Source organism: Phaenicophaeus curvirostris, chromosome 14 (genome assembly GCF_032191515.1).
Source record: "Phaenicophaeus curvirostris isolate KB17595 chromosome 14, BPBGC_Pcur_1.0, whole genome shotgun sequence".
Lineage (NCBI taxonomy): Eukaryota > Metazoa > Chordata > Aves > Cuculiformes > Cuculidae > Phaenicophaeus > Phaenicophaeus curvirostris.
This window is the reverse complement of record NC_091405.1, coordinates 11,910,070-11,927,477: the sequence shown is the minus strand read 5'-3', so window position 1 is coordinate 11,927,477 and position 17,408 is coordinate 11,910,070. Positions and strand designations below refer to the sequence as shown.

Here is a 17,408-nt window from a genome sequence, read left to right as displayed (position 1 = left end):
TGTTGCAATCCTTCTGCAGGCCCTGAAGGCAACATTGCAGCAGCAGATGTGACAAAGGAGAGCCAGGTGGCCCCCAAAAGGGCTCCCTCACTATTGCTGGAGAGGCTGGAGAACAGGCTTTATGAGGAATGGCTGAGAGAACTGGGGGTGTTTAGCCTGGAGAAGAGGAGGCTGAGGGGAGACCTCATTGCTCTCTCCAACTACCTGAAAGGAGGTTGTGGAGAGGAGGGAGCTGGGCTCTTCTCCCAAGTGACAGGGGACAGGACGGGAGGGAATGGCCTCAAGCTCCGCCAGGGGAAGTTTAGGCTGAACATTAGGAAAAAGTTTTTCACAGAAAGGGTCATTGGGCACTGGCAGAGGCTGCCCAGGGAGACGGTTGTGTCACCTTCCCTGGAGGGGTTTAAGGCACGGGTGGAGGAGGTGCTGAGGGACATGGGTTAGTGTTTGATAGGAACGGTTGGACTCGATGATCCGGTGGGTCTCTTCCAACCTAGTGATTGTATGATTCTACGATTGCACTGCAGGGAGGTGAGAGGAGAGTGGCAGCAGGTCTGGCCTGGGCGTGACAAAAATGTCCCTGCACCGCAGGAGACCAGAGCTACTACAGGAGCTGGTACCAGGCTTTCCCTTGGTGTAGGAGAGGCTTTGCTGTGCCTCAGCCTGCAGTGGTACATGGGGTTCTCTCCTCCTTTGCAGCCTAGAAAAGGGTCTTTCCAGGGCCGCTGTGGGAGCAGGCAGAGGGTAGAGAGAGCAGGAAAAGTGCCGTGACCCTGCTGTTTCACCTCTGCCAGATCCCAGAGGGAAGCAAGCTGGCTGAGGAAGAGGATGAGTCATGTGCCTCACTGCAGCAGCCCCAATTCCTCCCCCTATCCCTCCCTCCCACGGCAGCAGGAGCAGCAAATGTCCATGCCAGCAACTTCCCTGTCCTGCAGGGTCCTTCTCCTGCCAGGAATGGCCAGATCCTGGTCTCAGCCCCTAGCTCGGGGGCACAGGGATCTCCTGCCAGCCATAGACCCAGCCCTTTGGGCCCTCCAACAGCGTGTGTGGGCGAGCACAAACACCGCCTCTCCACAGTCCCACTTCTCCATCCAACATGTTCACACATGAATGCTGCCAAGTCTACAAGAAAGAATCTTACCAGAAGCAGTTCTGTTTACTCTGTTCTCGGAAAGGCTCACCTCTTCCCATCTCCTAAGGGCAGAAGAAGATCACGTCTTCCAAGAGTGGCCACAGGACGAGTTTAATATGAGCTTAACATTAAGCTGTCATGGTGGATGGAGGTGAGATCCAGAAAACCTCTCTTCAGCGGTGCTGCTGGCACTGAACACCAATGGTGTCTCCGTGAGAGGTGGTGGCATCTGCAGGCCAGACCCAAAAGGCAAGAGGAGCTGCCATGTGCAGTGCTGTCACCTGCAAGACCTGGCTGTACTGGGACCACTGGCACCTCCTGGTGTGAGCTGAGCCCTCCTGTCCCACAAGCTTTCAGATCCTTACCAGTCTTTTATAGAAATGAGACAACACAGCCCTCGCGACTGGAGCTGTCAGCCTGCTCCTTCAGGCAGCTCTTTCTACTTGAAAGATCGTTGAACCAGCAAACAGCCCCATGATCCCACAGGACTTCCAACATCCAACAAGCCTTTACATGAGCTAGCACAACAAACACACAGGCTGGGCAGGGAAACAAACACAGACACACTTTTCTCTACACAGGCTCTTAACACTTTTCAAGCCTTGCTTGCTCAACTGAAAGACCAGGGAGTCACCAAACCCCTTCCCCCTCTCCCACCCCAGATTTTCTGCACCCCATGTTGGTAAGAACAGGATGTCTCCTTCTCCTCTGCTTCTGCCCAGAGCTTCCACACTCCTTTCAGGTTTCAGCTATAACTCCACTACTGACTTTCTCCCCCACCAGCTTGGCCCCAGGGAAACACCGTTGCCTTCCCACCTTTCTCTCTAGGACCATCACACCCACCCCACCACCTGGTGTAAGCGTTCCTTGGGGTCCCAATCAGCTGTGGGACGTGATCATAGAATCACCAGGTTGGAAAAGACCCATTGGATCATTGAGTCCAACCATTCCTATCAATCACTAAACCATGCCCCTCAGCGCCTTGTCCACCCGTCCCTTAAACACCTCCAGGGAAGGTGACTCAACCCCCTCCCTGGGCAGCCTGTTCTTAGCCTCAATGCAACTGTCCTGCCTCCCAAAGACCAACTGGCTACAGATGCTGCCCGTTAGCATTTTGGTGTTGTCTGGGGATAGTTAAGAAAGGGTTGCTGTGGTAAGGACAAGGGAGATTTTTGCCTTGGGCTATGACTTCTCTCATCCACCTGAGGAAGCAGTAGGGGAGAACAGAAGAAAGCAAAGATGAGGCATATCTGGGGTTTAAAATGCTATTTGGAGAACAAATTCCCCCCCCCAGGACAGAGCTGGTTTGAACCAGGACTTGTGACTGAAAGCAGAACTGCTCACACCTGAGTGTGATAGGAATGGTTGGACTCGATGATTCGGTGGGTCTCTTCCAACCTGGTTATTCTATGATTCTATGAGTACAAAGCCAAAATAAACTGTCTGCTGCGAGAGCTGACGTGCCTGTGCCCCTTCTCCACATCCAGCCCAGCTCACCCTTCCAGAGCACCTCAGGTTCACCTGCTCCAGGCCAGCAGAGTGAAATTTAGGGAGCAGCCTGACCGCAGGCAGCAGAGCTCCCCCAAGGACCCCTAAAGCTGTGACAGCGGGGACGGAGGAGCACAAGAGGGCTAGAACAAAGGCGGGGTGCAGGGCAGCAGTGCTGGGGGCCCCTGGGAGCCCTGGGCCACTGCCCACAGGCATCCGTCGGGAGGAAAGACCCCCCGCAGCAAAGGATGAGCTGCTTCCTCCGGGCTCTCACCGGATAGCTGATCAATTAAAAACCCACCCAAAGTGCCCCCGGCTCCTGACCCGCAGCTCGGGCTCCCCAAAGGTGACAGAAGCCACGAGGAAGGGACACGCACCCTTTCCTGCTCTTTGAAAGGGTCCTGCTCCCCAGGGAGCTCACACTGCTCTCTGCCCTGGGAAGGCTCCTCGTGGAGTTTCCTGAGCTGGAAGCCTTTCTGCCAGTTGCTGCAGCAGACAATGCCATCGTGCGGCAGATATTACTTCCTCGGCGGAAGCATCCGCACTAAAAATTGCTGCTTCTGCCTCAGAGTTAATTAGCAAAGTCCTTTCCCCTGCCAAAGCGACTCTGCGAGCAGAGCCCTGGGCTGGGTGCTGGTGACTGGAGCTGGGATGGGGGGACAAGGGCTCCAAGCTTTGACCTCGTGGTGGGTGCTGGACACTTCCAGAGGACAAATGCAGCCCGCGGAGGTGTTCCAGGCCTCAAGGGACCCGTGGAGGAGATGATTTCAGCGCAGCTGTGTCGTTTCCTATTGCTGGGACACAGCATGTGGGCGCAGATAAGCATCTCTGCTCTGAGGCTGCGGGACTTTCTCCACAGGACAATGGGATGACTGAAGAGTACAAAAAAAAATTAGCTTCCTCTGTGGGCTGTTTTTTTAGCTTTCTCCTGATGTGTTTTTTTCCCTGTCTGCCCCCTCCTGCATTCACTTGTCTGGCTTCTCTCCCAGCATGAATCATAAAATTGTTTGGTTGGAAAAGACCTTTGAGATCATTGAGTCCAACCATACACGTCCGCTACTAAACCCTATCTTTAAGCACCCTACCTATTTTATCAACACCTCCAGGGATGGTGACTCAACCACCTCTCCGGGCAGCCTCTGCCAGAGCCTGAGAACCCTTTCAGTGAAGAAGTTTTTCTTCATATCCAATCCAAACCTCCCCTGGTGCAGCTTGAGGCAACTTATTAGTTGGAACAGGAGACCAACACCCACCTCGCTGCGACCTCTTCTCAGGTAGTTGTAGACAGCGGACAGGTCTACCCTCAGCCTCCTAGCAGCCCTGTAAGGCGGGGCGGAGACCGTTTTGTAGCGCTGTCAGGATGGCCGAGCGGTCTAAGGCGCTGCGTTCAGGTCGCAGTCTCCCCTGGAGGCGTGGGTTCGAATCCCACTTCTGACAAGTGTTAACTCTTTTCGTGGTGCGGCTCCTTTTTATCTTTAATTAGAATAAATTAACTAATTGGGTTTAATTAAAGCCTGTTTTTTTTTTTTTTTCCCCGCCTGATTGGGACAATCAAACAAAAAGCGGTCCCCGAGCGGCGGGAAAAACGATAGCTAGTGTCAGAAGTGGGATTCGAACCCACGCCTCCAGGGGAGACTGCGACCTGAACGCAGCGCCTTAGACCGCTCGGCCATCCTGACCCACCACGTGCGGGTTTCTTCCCCGCCGCCATCTTGAGCCGGCGCCACCGCTTGGCGGGTCGTGGTGCTGGGGGTGACAAGGAGCGGGGTGTCACCTTCGGCCTCCAAGGAGCAGCCGGGAGCTACGGGCCGGGCAACCTCTCCCCTACCCCTGGGAAGGTGGTAGAACCATGCCAGGCAGCTGTGGGTGATGAGGAGCAGCCAGCACGGCTTCTCCCAGAGGAGAGTGGCTTGAAAACCTTCTACGATGAAATTACAAGCCAGGTGGATGAGGGGGGAGCAGCCGACACTGCCCACACGGGCTTCAATTTCACCTTTGAGCCCATAAGACCTTTCTAGACAAGCTGTTGAGCTCCAGGCATGAAGTTTGGTTGGACGCCAGTGACCAGGGGTGAGCCTGTACCTCAGGGCTCCAGCCCCGTTTGACACCTCCATCAGCGGTCAGAGGATGGGGCAGGACACGTCCTCAGCAGGCTGGCAAGTGGCATTCACACACCCAGTTATTGAGGCTTGAGAGTCTTGGGTGTCTTGATCAATCCTTGATGGCCATCCTCCAACTGAAGTTTAATTTGAAGCCTCCATATCTGGGCCGCAGACCAGGTCATTTTGCCCTCTAGCAACTGCTGACGGACCCAACCAGTCTCTGTTGGCTCCTCATCTCCCAAGAACTCTTCATCTCAAACTTGCTTTGTCTGAGGACTTCAGCTCGAGCCACCTGGCACCCAGCAAGTGAATCAATAAAGACGGCTTACACCTTGCTAGCACCCTGTGAAGTAACTTCAAAAGCAAGTTTAAAGCAAAATTATCAAATCATATGATACTGAAAGTAAATAAGCTCTCTATGACTGGTTTTGGGGTTTTAGAAAGCAAGCACCCTTTATCAGACCTGGGCAACGCAAGGAGTGATCTCCATCCATCGTGTGCGGCGAGACAAGAGCTGCGACAGAATGCGTTTCCCACTTACAGGCATATGGATAAATTTTCCCAGGAATGTATTATTCTATTACTTCTCAAAGACTAATTTTAACATTATTATGAACTTCACAACAGTCAGAACCTTTGCTACAGACTAGGAGAAGTCTGGCTAGAAAGCTGCCTGGAGGAGAGGGACCTGGGGGTGTTGTTGACAGTGACTGAACATGAGCCAGCAGTGGCCCAGGTGGCCAAGAAGGCCAATGGCATCTTGGCTTGGATCAGAAACGGCGTGACCAGCAGGTCCAGGGAGGTTGTTCTCCCTCTGTACTCGACACTGGTGAGACTGCTCCTCGAATCCTGTGTTCAGTTCTGGGCCCCTCACCCCAAGAAGGATGTTGAGGCTCTGGAGCGAGTCCAGAGAAGAGCAACGAAGCTGGTGAAGGGGCTGGAGAACAGGCCTTATGAGGAGCGGCTGAGAGAGCTGGGGGTGTTCAGCCTGGAGAAGAGGAGGCTGAGGGGAGACCTCATTGCTCTCTCCAACTACCTGAAAGGAGGTTGTGGAGAGGAGGGAGCTGGGCTCTTCTCCCAAGTGACAGGGGACAGGACGAGAGGGAATGGCCTCAAGCTCCACCAGGGGAGGTTCAGGCTGAACATTAGGAAAATGTTTTTCACAGAAAGGGTCATTGGGCACTGGAACAGGCTGCCCAGGGAGACGGTTGAGTCACCTTCCCTGGAGGTGTTTAAGGGACGGGTGGACGAGGTGCTGAGGGACATGGTTTAGTGTTTGATAGGAATGGTTGGACTCGATGATCCGGTGGGTCTCTTCCAACCTGGTGATTCTATGATTCTATGAAAGAGAACAGGCTGCCAGAGGGACATTCTGCCTAGCGTTTAAAAACCCCCACAGTCACTCAGATGAAACACTCAGATGAAACTGCTTTAGATGAACACTGTTGGTAATAGCCAGTGTTTCTCTCCCGGGGGGCGGGGGGTCCTGCCCCGGGGCGGTGCCGGGGCCCGGGGCGGTGCCGGTGGGGCCATGGCGGGGCTGCCTGGTGCCCGCAGCGGCTCCCCGGGCTCCGCCGCCCTGGACGGCGCGTTCCTCTGCTCGCCGCTCGGAGGGCTGATGGTCGCCCAGACGGTGAGTACCGGGCAGGGGGCGAGGCTGGGCCGAGCTGCGGCCGCTTGTCTGGGTTGAAACCGGCGGCTTCCCTGTGCCCGACCCCATCCTCATCTCCAGCCCTCGTCTCATAACTCACCTCATCCCTCAGAGCTCATCTCTAACCCTGGGACCCAGCGGTGCCCGCGCTCCTCCTTCCTCTTTCTTTTCCAGGGGGAGATTTGGCTGGAAACCAGTGGGCTTCAGTGTGCCTGACCCCATCCTCCTTCTCTAACCCTCATCTCGTAACTCATCTTAACCCTCTTAACTCATCTCTAACCCTCATCTCATCTCATAACTCATCCTAACTCATCTCTAACCCTCATCTCATAACTCATCTTAAGCCATCTCTAACCCTCAGAACTCATCTCTATCCCTGAGATCCCACAGGGCCTGTGCTTCTCCTTCCTCCTCTAAAGCCAGAGGAATATTTGGCTGGAAACTAGTGGGCTTCAGTGTGCCTGACCCTATCCTCGTTCTCTAACCCTCATCTCGTAACTCATCTTAAACCTCTTAACTCATCTCTAACCCTCATCTCATAACTCTCTTAACTCATCTCTAACCCTCAGAGCTCATCTCTATCCCTGAGATCCAGCAGTGCCTGTGCTTCTCCTCCCTCCTCAAAAGCCAGAGGAAAATTTGGCTAGGAAAATTTGCTGGTAACCGGTGGCTTCTGCGTGCCCAACCTCATCCTTGCTTTCTAACACTCATCTTAACCCTCATAACTCATCTCTAACCCTGAGAACTCGCAGACCCCGCGCTCTTGTCTCCTCTAAAGCAAGAGGGAAATGTGGCTGGAAACCAGTGGGCTTCTGCGTGCCTGACCCCATCCTCATTCTCTAACCCTCATCTCATAATTCGTCTTAACCCTCTTATCTCTAACTCTGACATCCCACAGCCTCCGCACTCCTCCTTTCTCCTCTAATGCCGGAGGAAAATGTGGCTGCTAGTCCTCAATCCTTTGCTGGTTGTCACTCAGCCCGCTGCAGTGAGGAGCCTGTTTGCTTGTGCTCTCTCCCCGGGGCTGTGTTGTAGGGGGTGGTAGCAGGATGTGTGCTGAGAAGCTGCTGGGAGACTGCTGGAATAGACCTAGCTCCCTGCTCCAGATTTTGATCCCTCAGCACGGCCAACCTGGTTGTGACATGGGAACAAACACTCAGGGAAGGGTTGGGGAAGGATGCTGGCAGTGGGTGTCTTGTGGAAGAACCAGGAAAGACAGGTGGGGCCAAGGTCAGCAGAAGGGACCCTTCAACCCTGCACCTGGTCCCACCTCTCCAGCCCATTGCTGCCCATCTCCCATCCCCAGAGACCTGCTGCTCTCCAAAACCTCTTTCCTAAGGGCTCCTGGTTTGCTCCCCGCCAGCAGCTGGAGCAGGACAGCTCGCACATGCCACCTCCTGCTCCTGGAGCACACCAGGCTTTTTCTATACATGTTTCTCCCTAAAGCATATTTTGTAATCACGGGTGCTAGAAATGGATGTGACAGACAAGGAGGCATTGTCGGGGCTGCCGAGCACCAGGGCGTTGTACTTGGGCAGGACAAAGGCTGTTGTGTTTTTTCCATGACAATAAGCTATGTGGGCTTATGCAGGGGCAGAGCAGCTTTCCAAGGAGCCCTTCTCCTCTGCTTATTTTTCCCTGAGCAGACCCCAAAATGTACCTGGCATTTTGTGGATCCCTCTGCACGTGGTGTTGCCATTGTTATGTAGTTAAAAACCTGCTTAACGGTGAAAGGTGAGCCCGAGAAGCTCTATGTACAGGAGGGATGAACCAGACCAACAGAACCACAAAGAGAAGCCTAAAAGAGAAACAGCAGTACCAGGGATGAACCCATTTCTAAGCAAGGAGAGTCCCGCTCTGTAGCCCTCACGGGGCCAGGCTGACCCAGCTTCCATGGGTGCTGGTGAGCCCAGGCTCATGGACAATGCTTTGTTGTCCCACCTGCAGGAATCACCACCTGAACGCTTTCCCCGTTTCACTCTGCAGGTGCTCGGCTTGCTGGTGTGGGCGCTCATCGCCGACACAACGTATTACCTCCACGCAGCATACAGCTGGGTGTTGTTCGTGTCCATCTTCTTCTGGATACTGACGATCCTTTTCTTCGTGACTTACCTCTTCCAGCTTCAGCTGAAGTTCTACATGATCCCCTGGTCCCTCGTGGTGAGTAGTCAAGAGGGACTGAGGGGAAGTCCCAAACAGGAAACATCCTGGGGAGATGCTCTGAGAGGACCGGGGCTTTCTGCACTTTGCACAGGGACTTTGTTTCATTCTGCCCCTCAATTGCTTGGAAAATTTTCAAAATAGGGAGCCCTGTCTCAATCCAGAAAGTTACAGCCACATCACTGCGGCAGTTGTGGCATCAGCCAGAAACCTCTCAGCACAACCTGAGGTGCATTTAATGTGATGTTAACCTGATGTTTGTTCTCAGCATCAGGGCCCAGACCCTTTTCCTCTGGTTGTCGTGGGGAAGAGGGAGGAACGCGAAACTGAACCTTTTGCTCATCACTCACACCAGCGCTCGCGAATCTGAGCCCAGGCCTCATGACCTCCTCTTTGCTTTCCCCAGCTGATGATCTTCAATGCTGTGGCAACCGTTCTGTACATCAGCGCCTTCGTAACGTGTGCGGCTGCTGTTCAGCCTACATCCTGGCGGCAGTGGGATTACAACCGGAGAGCTGCGGCATCTGTAAGTAATGCTGGGCAGGTGAGGGCTGCAGGGCTGGGGCAGCCACCATACTTATTGTGTGGGGTGTGGTCCTCTTCCAGTTCTTCGCCTGTGTCGTGATGATCACCTATGGGGTGAGCACCTTCTTCAGCTTCCGTGCCTGGAAAGGCTTTGGCAGCAACGCAGCCACCAACCAAGTGACTGACCATGCGTGAGAAGCAGGCAGCAAAAGCCCAGCCACGGGCCACCGTGGGTCGGCTCACACCGGGCCTGGTGGCTTGGAGCCTCGTGAGCCACCAGGTCTTGTTCTTGGACCAGCCTGTGCTGGCAGCGGCAGTCAGTACTGGGTTGTGTGGACACTGCTGTGTGGTCTCCGATGATGCTTCCAGCTGATGTGCACACAGCACAAACCCACCGGCACCATCGCCAACAGCCTTGCTGGGAGGGCATGGACTTGCTGGAGGCTGAAGCTCCTGCTCATCCTCGGGGTTCATGCAGATCCTCGGTGGAGCGGCTCCATTGAGGGGTCTCAGCCGATTTGGCACGCTCCAATACTAAAATCCACTAAACCAAGCCCAGGCTCCTGCCTCTCGTCATTCACAGCTACAGTGTAATTGCTATTAACGTGATACCTAAATGGTGGCAGAGCTGGAGGATGAAGGCTAAGCAAAAGTCTAAACTGTTCTTGTATTGATTTCTAACAATTTGTAGTACCAATTTTATGCTTGAAATAAAAACCTCCCTAAATCCAGCACTGGAGTCTGTCAAGAAAAAGTTTGTCTTGCAAGCAGGTCTGCAAATGCTCTGGCAACACACACAGGGTCAGCGCCGCAGGAGAATGCAGAACCACACTACTCCCCCACACAACGTATGACAAACTCAGCTTTTGTTTCTTGGGGACATGGGTAGGCGTTGGTCAGAACTACAGGCCCAACACAGTAACGTTCCCCTTCACACCCTCCTTGTACAAGCTAATAAAACCAGTTGAAATGGATTCCATTTATTTACACTTATTCCTACACAGGAAAGCTGGTGCACAGTAAGCTACGCTGCAAAATTTACTGCATGCTGTGCAGGGAAAGAAGTTTTAACAGCACATCTGCTACATGGGCAGGCTCAGGAAATTGAACTGCATGAATGGAAGGTGTGAATTGAAAAGGGCTGGATAATCTATGATATCCCCAGGCAGACATAGCTGCCTTTATTTGTTTTTCAGTGAGCTAAAGGAACGGTCAAGTTTTCACAACTATGAATGTATATATAGATATATATAGATCAGCAACAGTAAGAAAATCAGCCTCTTTATGACTTGTTATGATAATGTTAAAAGTCAGACTTATACACAGATAGTCCTTTACATAAAGATATTTAATCTCTTTAGAAAAAGCCCCTCTGCCTGACGGAAAATGCATTGAACCAGGGATGGGTTAATCTGGGAACAGCGGCCAAAAGACAACACAGGCAGAAAAGAGCAGCACAAAGGCAGAAAGGTATTGCAGGAAACACTGAGATAATATTCCTTGTCAAAATAAGAATTCATCCCTAACTGTGCCTTGTGGCCTCTGAAATGATAACAGACCTTGCTTTAAATACACCAGAACTCCCTTCAGGAGGTAACTGCCCGAGGTACTCACTTACACTGCCTTTAGTTTAGGTAATTAATCGAAACAATTATAACAGGAAAAAGAGTGAAATTTTTTTTCAGTGAAAAAATACATGCAGAGCTATTTATAGTTTTAGCTGTGAATAATTATTTTAGCTCAACAATCACAGTACGTCAACAGGGTTCCTTTAAAATTTGATAACATCTGTTCCTCACAATAAAAAGTGAACCTTATACCAATAGGTGGGAAGATAAACAAAGAGCTCCAGTATGCTGACAAACTAGATTTTAAGTCTTCATTTTCTCTCAGGTTAACCTCAGGATTCACATGGCAGAGGAGCTGCATCTAGTTTGTATAAAAACCAAGACCCACTTTATTGCATGATTTTTTTTTCTGGGAATAAACATCTCAGAGCATCATCTCCACTTGCTAATGAATTGCCCATGCATGCCTCAGCACTCACTCCTGGGCTCACAAGAAAAGCTACTTTTTATGGCATGCGTGGTAGGTGGACCCATAAAAAACTGTGAACCCTGGCAGGTGACCCCAGGTGATGGAGCTCCACCAACTCTCCTGCTGTGGAACATGCATTTCAAACCCATTTTTAGGGTGGTACTCACATGGCCTTAGCAGGTTACTGCTGCTGAAAAGAGAATCAAAATGAGCTCGTGTAGTGTTCACTGGAACAGAAAGCCTATAAAACTGCTTTTGATCAACATACTCAGAAGGATTTCTAACCTTAAAAAGAAAAAAAAGAAGAACCAAAGACATTTCTTGTGATTTTTAATTTTGCTTTAGTTCTGGCTTTTATCGTTCACATCTGACAAGCATAAATTTATTGAAGGAGATTAAAAAAAACTCTTAAGCAACATTGTTTGAGCGCTTTTTTTTAATGGAAGTGTGTGTGTGTGTGCACGCCTGGGTGTGTGCACTTAACAAAGGAGATTTCGATGTACTAGAATAATTCCAGACAAAAAACTGCAGAGCCATGAGCACAACAAAGTAGAAGCTTAATAATACTGTCAATCTTACATTGCTAGAGCTAATGCAACTGCTGAAAAGAAAGTAAAAAATGCATTATTAGTCCAGATTTTGGGTTATCGTGGCTATTTTTCCAAGTGCAGAATAGCTGCAGCCTGAACAAAAGTGAATTAGAGAACTTGCACAGTAAGGATGACACTTAAAGCCAGAGAGCAGACAGATTTGCACACTAAAGTATCAGTTGTAAGAGCTGAAAGGTAGTCTTATGCTACAACAGCTACAGATTAAAACATATTCCTGTATTAGAAAGCTGTAGTACTTAAGATCGTATTGAAGTATTTACAAAAAACCTAAAAGAACAAAACATTGATGGGGAGGAACTCAGAGTTACATATTTGCACCTTTGAAATGGAGGGACGTATTCTTTCTACATTGTCATCTTGAGTCTGAAAAGTTCCGCAGGGTGGGGAGACTGTTAAAGACGCCAACCCAAATAATACATGCACAGTCTTACTCATTGTCCTCTTAGCATGCTGGGCTTCTTGGCATGCACAACGGTTAGGCTGGTGTACAAATACTGTGCATTTATTAAAAAGAATTACTCTGGTAGAGTCAAAAGTTTCTTCTTCTGTGGTCACTGAATACCAACCAGAACTCACGAACAGAAGTCTTCAGGATCAGGCCTCAGAAGGTACAGTCTGGAGGATGAATGAGTCTTCATCATGTAAAAGCACCTTGATTCTCACGATCTTTAGTGTTTTAGTGTCCAAATGAAAGTAACAGTGCTCATCTGGAGAGGGAAAGTAGTGCATAAAGTGTTCTAGGAGGAGGATACTGATGATTTGTTTAACGAAGTCACCACTAACCCACTGCTTAAGTCCAGACTTCGACCTTCTTTTTCCTAGAAGAATGGAAGAAAGATAAATCCTTGACTCAATGATTGACCCTGGGGGTCATCTTGTCCAAATCTGGTGCTCATGCAGGGCCACTCAGGACCATGTCCAGATGGCTTTTGAATATTTCTAAGAATGGAGGCTCCATGACCTCTCTGGGCAACCTGGGCCAGGCTCAGTCACCCACACAGGGAAGAAGTGTTCCCTTAGGTCCAGGTAAAGACAAATATTCAAAGATGCAGAAAGCAAGTGTTTCTGAAGAATTGTTCCACGTGACAGCGCCACTCATGTTTTCTAGGTATTATTACATGTGCATTTGGAGTTTAAAAAGCCACTCAATCGAGTTATTTTCCTTTTGACATTGGTACAGCCTCTGGATAAGTGCTGCTACCCACTGTAGTAACATTGCCTTTGGTACTCTCATGCAGAGCTAAACAAAAATAATAGCCACTATGCTAATGAAAATAAACAGTCTGACATACTTACAGCTCTGTAATCCAAGAACATCTCTTTGAAAGCCAGAAAGTCAGTAAACGTGAGAAGCATCTCAAATATATCACCTGTCATTTCATCTTTGTGCTGCCTGTAGAGAAAAGAAGTTGGGGAATTAAAAAACCATATGGAAAATAAATTAGTTATTTTAAAATGGTATGAGGTCAAAAAGAATACTGGGATAAGTAGAACAATATCAAAATTTAAACAAGAATGTTATTGCAGGACTATCATAATGCAAAAGTTTAGACAAATTACTCTATTTCCAATCAAAGTACATTAAAATATTATTTATCTAAATCCAAGTAAGAGGATCACATCAGTCCTTGAAAATCAGACAAAGAAACTGACCTGTAAGTCAACAGAAGCAACATTCAACTAACTTTTATCTATTTATTTATCTTGAGCACTGAAACAACCTGAAGGGGATAAATGAGCCCAAACCTTTTAAGGGTCTGGTTTCAAAGTGACAATGATTAACTGAAAAGCACATGTCCCACAGCCAAAAGCAAAGCAGAGACTTACTGCAGTGACATCGTGAAAGCAGTCATATTAAAACCAGGAATTCGATCGAGCAATTTTTCTTCAATGTATTTCTCAACTAAAGAGATCTGAAAAAAAACCCCAAACAAATGACTCCTGTCACATCATAACGAATTTCAGCAGCAGATTTCAAAACCGTGCATCTTCCTCACTAAGACACCTTACTGACACTTTGTAATGCCCTCGCTGGGCAAAGAACTGCAGGCTCCTTCGCTGGCCACTGCTAATTCAATTATTCACACCACTGCTGAGGCACAGAGATGAACATTTTTTTCTGGGAATATTGGTGAGAACAAATACTGACTAACTTTATCTAGTAACAAACTATTTTTTACTCATTTAATGGCGCTGACTAGCAGGCTGGTATAGTTCCACAATTCTGCTTTGCCTGAAGAATGTAATTGAAGCATCCAATACGTGAAACATTAACACTGGAAAAGAAGAAAACTTCGTTGTGCACAAGTTAAATTATTTACTACAGCAATAGGCTAAATTCCTATCCAAGACAGTTACACAACTTCCAAAATATCAATAGCAATTTTCAGGTGAAACAATGAGAAAGGAGCATAGAACTCCGGAAAACACTTAGCTCAAAGATCACGGCAGCAGGCAGTGCAGCAGGTAAAACGCTGCTCCGTGTAAACCCAGTATTTTGCAGAGGGGGGAAATACAGGACCTCACACTGGCCTTAAAAAAAATAAAGTGACACATGAAAAATAGGAAAAGTATCTTACATATTCATTAAAAATAGAAGTATAGATGAGCTTGTTTTCTTCTGCGTCATCAAACTCCTGGTAATGCTTCTCCATAAAAGTCCTCTGTATTAACTGGAAATCATCATCTGGACCACAACAAAAATGAATCATACAGTTACGAGTTCAGTCATTCTTTTTGTGATACAAACCCCACATTCACTCATGCTCTTGCTTCCCTGTTGTGAGCAGAGAGGGCTGCACACGTGCAGGGTCACTCACACCAGCACCACAGCTGCCGCTGAGCCACCAGTTCTGAGCCATCTGTGAGAAGACAGAGGCCAGCGCGATGGGAGCCAAATCAGTGAGGCATCATCAGTCGGCATTCTGACAGTGGCTGTGCATTCAGCACAGAACGGGATGAACAGGTCCACCTAGCAAGATCTACAATCACTTCTTCTAAGTTTCATTTACACTTAGTTTGAGCAAAAAAAGTCCTCCTCCTTTATCTTTTATTATTAAGACTATATATTCTGACCTCCTTTTTGTTCAAGCTCTCGGGTCAGCAAAAGTGACTACCTCTTCCCCACAAGGATTCAAAATAATTTTTTTTCTTGAATTCAAAATTATTACCAAAACTTAATTTTCTTTAATTAGATTAATTAGTTAATTTAGATAACCTAGATTAATTTTCAATTGCCGAAGAATATTTTTCCATTTGTGAAAAGAATCAAGAATAAAAATGCACACAGTGAGTCACTACTCAATTCAACAGAACAGGTATAAAATTTACTTAGACACAGTGTTAAAATCCACCAGTCTCAGCTTTCTAAACCCTAACATATTCAAAATTAGTTTAGTCATGTCCAGGTTCAACCACATCACCCCTTTATAAAAGGGTATAGAAATCAAAGCTTTCTGGATTTTTTGTGAGATTTACAAGCATCTTTATAGTTTATTTACGAAGGAGTGTATCACAGCGGTACAGGGAACAATTTTTAAGACTCCTAAGTACACTGTTGTGCAAACACCACACAAAGCCCTTTGTGCATATTTTCACTATGTTACCACGTTAGGGGGCATGGGACCAAAGGAAGGAAAGCTTCCATGAAGTAGGCTCTGTATGTCTGCTCACAGAAAAGCAGCTCGCAACATGCTTGGCACCCATCTTTCTGTCTGCAACTGCTCGCAGAGCTTACCCATTATAATATCCTCCAGATGCCCAACAACGGCATCAAATTCTGCGTCAGAAGGGGAGGAGCTGAAAGCAAACAAATATGGTACTGCATAAATATATATTTCAACCACAGCGGAAATAAAAGCTAATATTCAAAAGCATTAACAAAAGCCTAAGGAGAAATAAGCCCAGTACCTACAAGATAACTCAGTAATTTCCTAGTTTCAAAATAACGGCACTCCCATTTCTCCAAACAGCACCTGTACACCTATAGAAACACGTGCTCCCCAGTCTCGTGTTCTTCAAGTCTCTGTTGCCTCGTTGTGTCCAGTCTAGGCCAGTACAAGCTGTGCAGCTGAGGCAGCCTGGGGAGCACAGGGCCTTTCAGCCTACAGAGCATCACAAATGAACCAAACCTATGAACTGGAGCAACAGAGGCACAGCCACACTCCCTCTTCTGCCACAGGCTTTAGGAGAAGAATATGCCAGACAGATTGCAGTGAAGCAGCATCCCAGCATCCACCTGTGTGCAATCTGGTTGAAGACACCTGTAAGAAGCCTCATATACCTCGAAGGAGCACACTTAAACACAGAGAAATAGTCTCCTCTTGGAATCTATGACAACACATGGTCTTGAAAAGAGAAAATTTGATTTAAAATTAACACAATCCCCCTACTTTTTATTATACATGTAATGTTAATTTTGATCACTCCAGCAATGGGTATCTGGTGCTACACTCTGCAATTACATGTAGTCTGACTTTATCTAAACTCTGAGATTTTGTTATTCCCTCCTGGAACTTTGGTTTTTGTGTCCTATTCTCCTAATAGGCAAAAATCTGCTAACAGCATGGTTTAAACTCATTTGTGTAATTATACTCCAATTAAAATATTTTAACTAGGAAATAGTTTATTGAAAGTCTGACAGAGATTGTAGCATACTCACACAGCCACACCGAAGTTCTCTTCCTCGCTAGTCTCCATTGTTACTGCATAACCAGACTGGAGGAGCAGCAATCTGCTATACCGCTGCTGTTAGGGGTTAGTTCTTCTCAGACAAAGTGCTAAGGAAAAACATGTGATGCAGCATTAATAATATTATTAAATTATAGAATCATAGAATCACCAGGTTGGAAGAGACCCACCGGATCATCGAGTCCAACCATTCCTATCAAACACTAAACTGTGTCCCTCAGCGCCTCGTCCACCCGTCCCTTAAACCCCTCCAGGGAAGGGGACTCAATCCCCTCCCTGGGCAGCCTCTGCCAGTGCCCAATGACCCTTTCTGTGAATTTTTTTTTCCTTATGTCCAGCCTAAATATGCTTCTCAAACTGAGAATCAGGAGAGAACCTCTTCATTTCAAAATCACCTTCTTCCAAAGTTACTGCTACTTCTCTTCCTTAATAACTCAAATTCTCTAGGAATGTGCCCACCAACTTGGAGAATGGGCTTAAAATTGCGCATGCTCCCATTTAACTTCTGCAAGGGGGCTTCAGTTGACCTTTACATCTTTTCTCTGCAGCCTCTATAACCAACAATTATAAAGGCCCGAGAAAACGAAGGCAGAGAAGATGCAGACGTTGCTCTGGTCCAGCCGGCAGGAGAGGCTTCGGCTGGGGCTCCCAGGTGCCGGGCCAGGCCCTCGGCAGCCGCTGACCCTCGCACAGGGCAGGGCAGGCAGCGCCTCAGGGCATCCCCTGCCTCCCCCGCGGCTCGGGCGAGCGCGACCCCCGCCGTCTCCGCCTCCTCAGGCCGGGCGAGCGCCGCCCGCAGCCCCACCACTCACCTCCCCCTCCTCGAAGGGGTCCAGGCGACGGAGCCGTTATTCTCCCTCCCCGGGACACCGGGCCCTGTCAGCGCCCGCAGCCCGAGGAGCGCGGGCACCCGCCCCGCCGGGACAGGCCCCAGGCCGCCGCTCCCGCCCGCTCCCCCGTCTCCAGGGAGACGCTTCCTTCCGCCCTCCCGCAACCAATCGCAGAGCAGAAGCGCC

The 17,408-nt window shown here is 48.8% G+C and overlaps 2 protein-coding genes and 2 non-coding genes across 4 annotated transcripts; 2 read left to right on the top strand and 2 right to left on the bottom strand.

Annotated features, from left to right (window-relative positions):
- The first annotated feature begins 3,971 nt into the window (after window positions 1–3,971).
- On the top strand, window positions 3,972–4,054 carry TRNAL-CAG (transfer RNA leucine (anticodon CAG)). The gene has a single exon. It is a non-coding gene; the product is annotated as a tRNA-Leu (tRNA).
- Window positions 4,055–4,213: 159 nt separating this feature from the next.
- On the bottom strand, window positions 4,214–4,296 carry TRNAL-CAG (transfer RNA leucine (anticodon CAG)). The gene has a single exon. It is a non-coding gene; the product is annotated as a tRNA-Leu (tRNA).
- Window positions 4,297–6,232: 1,936 nt separating this feature from the next.
- On the top strand, window positions 6,233–9,787 carry PLLP (plasmolipin). The gene is made up of 4 exons (XM_069868497.1): window positions 6,233–6,352; window positions 8,357–8,530; window positions 8,937–9,056; window positions 9,137–9,787. The coding sequence occupies exons 1-4, from the start codon at window positions 6,251–6,253 to the stop codon at window positions 9,248–9,250; spliced, it is 510 nt and encodes a 169-aa protein (XP_069724598.1). The 5' UTR covers window positions 6,233–6,250; the 3' UTR covers window positions 9,251–9,787.
- A 528-nt stretch (window positions 9,788–10,315) lies between these two features.
- On the bottom strand, window positions 10,316–17,307 carry ARL2BP (ARF like GTPase 2 binding protein). Its single transcript, XM_069868500.1, has 7 exons — window positions 17,205–17,307; window positions 16,364–16,481; window positions 15,440–15,501; window positions 14,283–14,389; window positions 13,531–13,616; window positions 13,000–13,096; window positions 10,316–12,521 (listed from the first exon to the last, which is right to left on the bottom strand). Exons 2-7 carry the CDS (start codon window positions 16,399–16,401, stop codon window positions 12,441–12,443), a joined length of 471 nt encoding a protein of 156 aa, XP_069724601.1. The 5' UTR covers window positions 16,402–16,481; window positions 17,205–17,307; the 3' UTR covers window positions 10,316–12,440.
- Window positions 17,308–17,408: the final 101 nt, after the last annotated feature.

Bases quoted from the DNA above. Each gene is read 5' to 3' on its own strand.
- PLLP (XM_069868497.1), top strand. From the start codon at position 6,251: ATGGCGGGGCTGCCTGGTGCCCGCAGCGGCTCCCCGGGCTCCGCCGCC. The intron at 6,353-8,356 runs GTGAGTACCGGG...TTCACTCTGCAG, and splicing joins GGCTGATGGTCGCCCAGACG to GTGCTCGGCTTGCTGGTGTG. The intron at 9,057-9,136 runs GTAAGTAATGCT...GTCCTCTTCCAG, and splicing joins ACCGGAGAGCTGCGGCATCT to TTCTTCGCCTGTGTCGTGAT.
- ARL2BP (XM_069868500.1), bottom strand. From the start codon at position 16,401: ATGGAGACTAGCGAGGAAGAGAACTTCGGTGTGGCTGT. The intron at 15,502-16,363 runs GTGAGTATGCTA...GTTTGCTTTCAG, and splicing joins GAGAACTTCGGTGTGGCTGT to CTCCTCCCCTTCTGACGCAG. The intron at 12,522-12,999 runs GTAAGTATGTCA...CCATTCTTCTAG, and splicing joins TGTTCTTGGATTACAGAGCT to GAAAAAGAAGGTCGAAGTCT.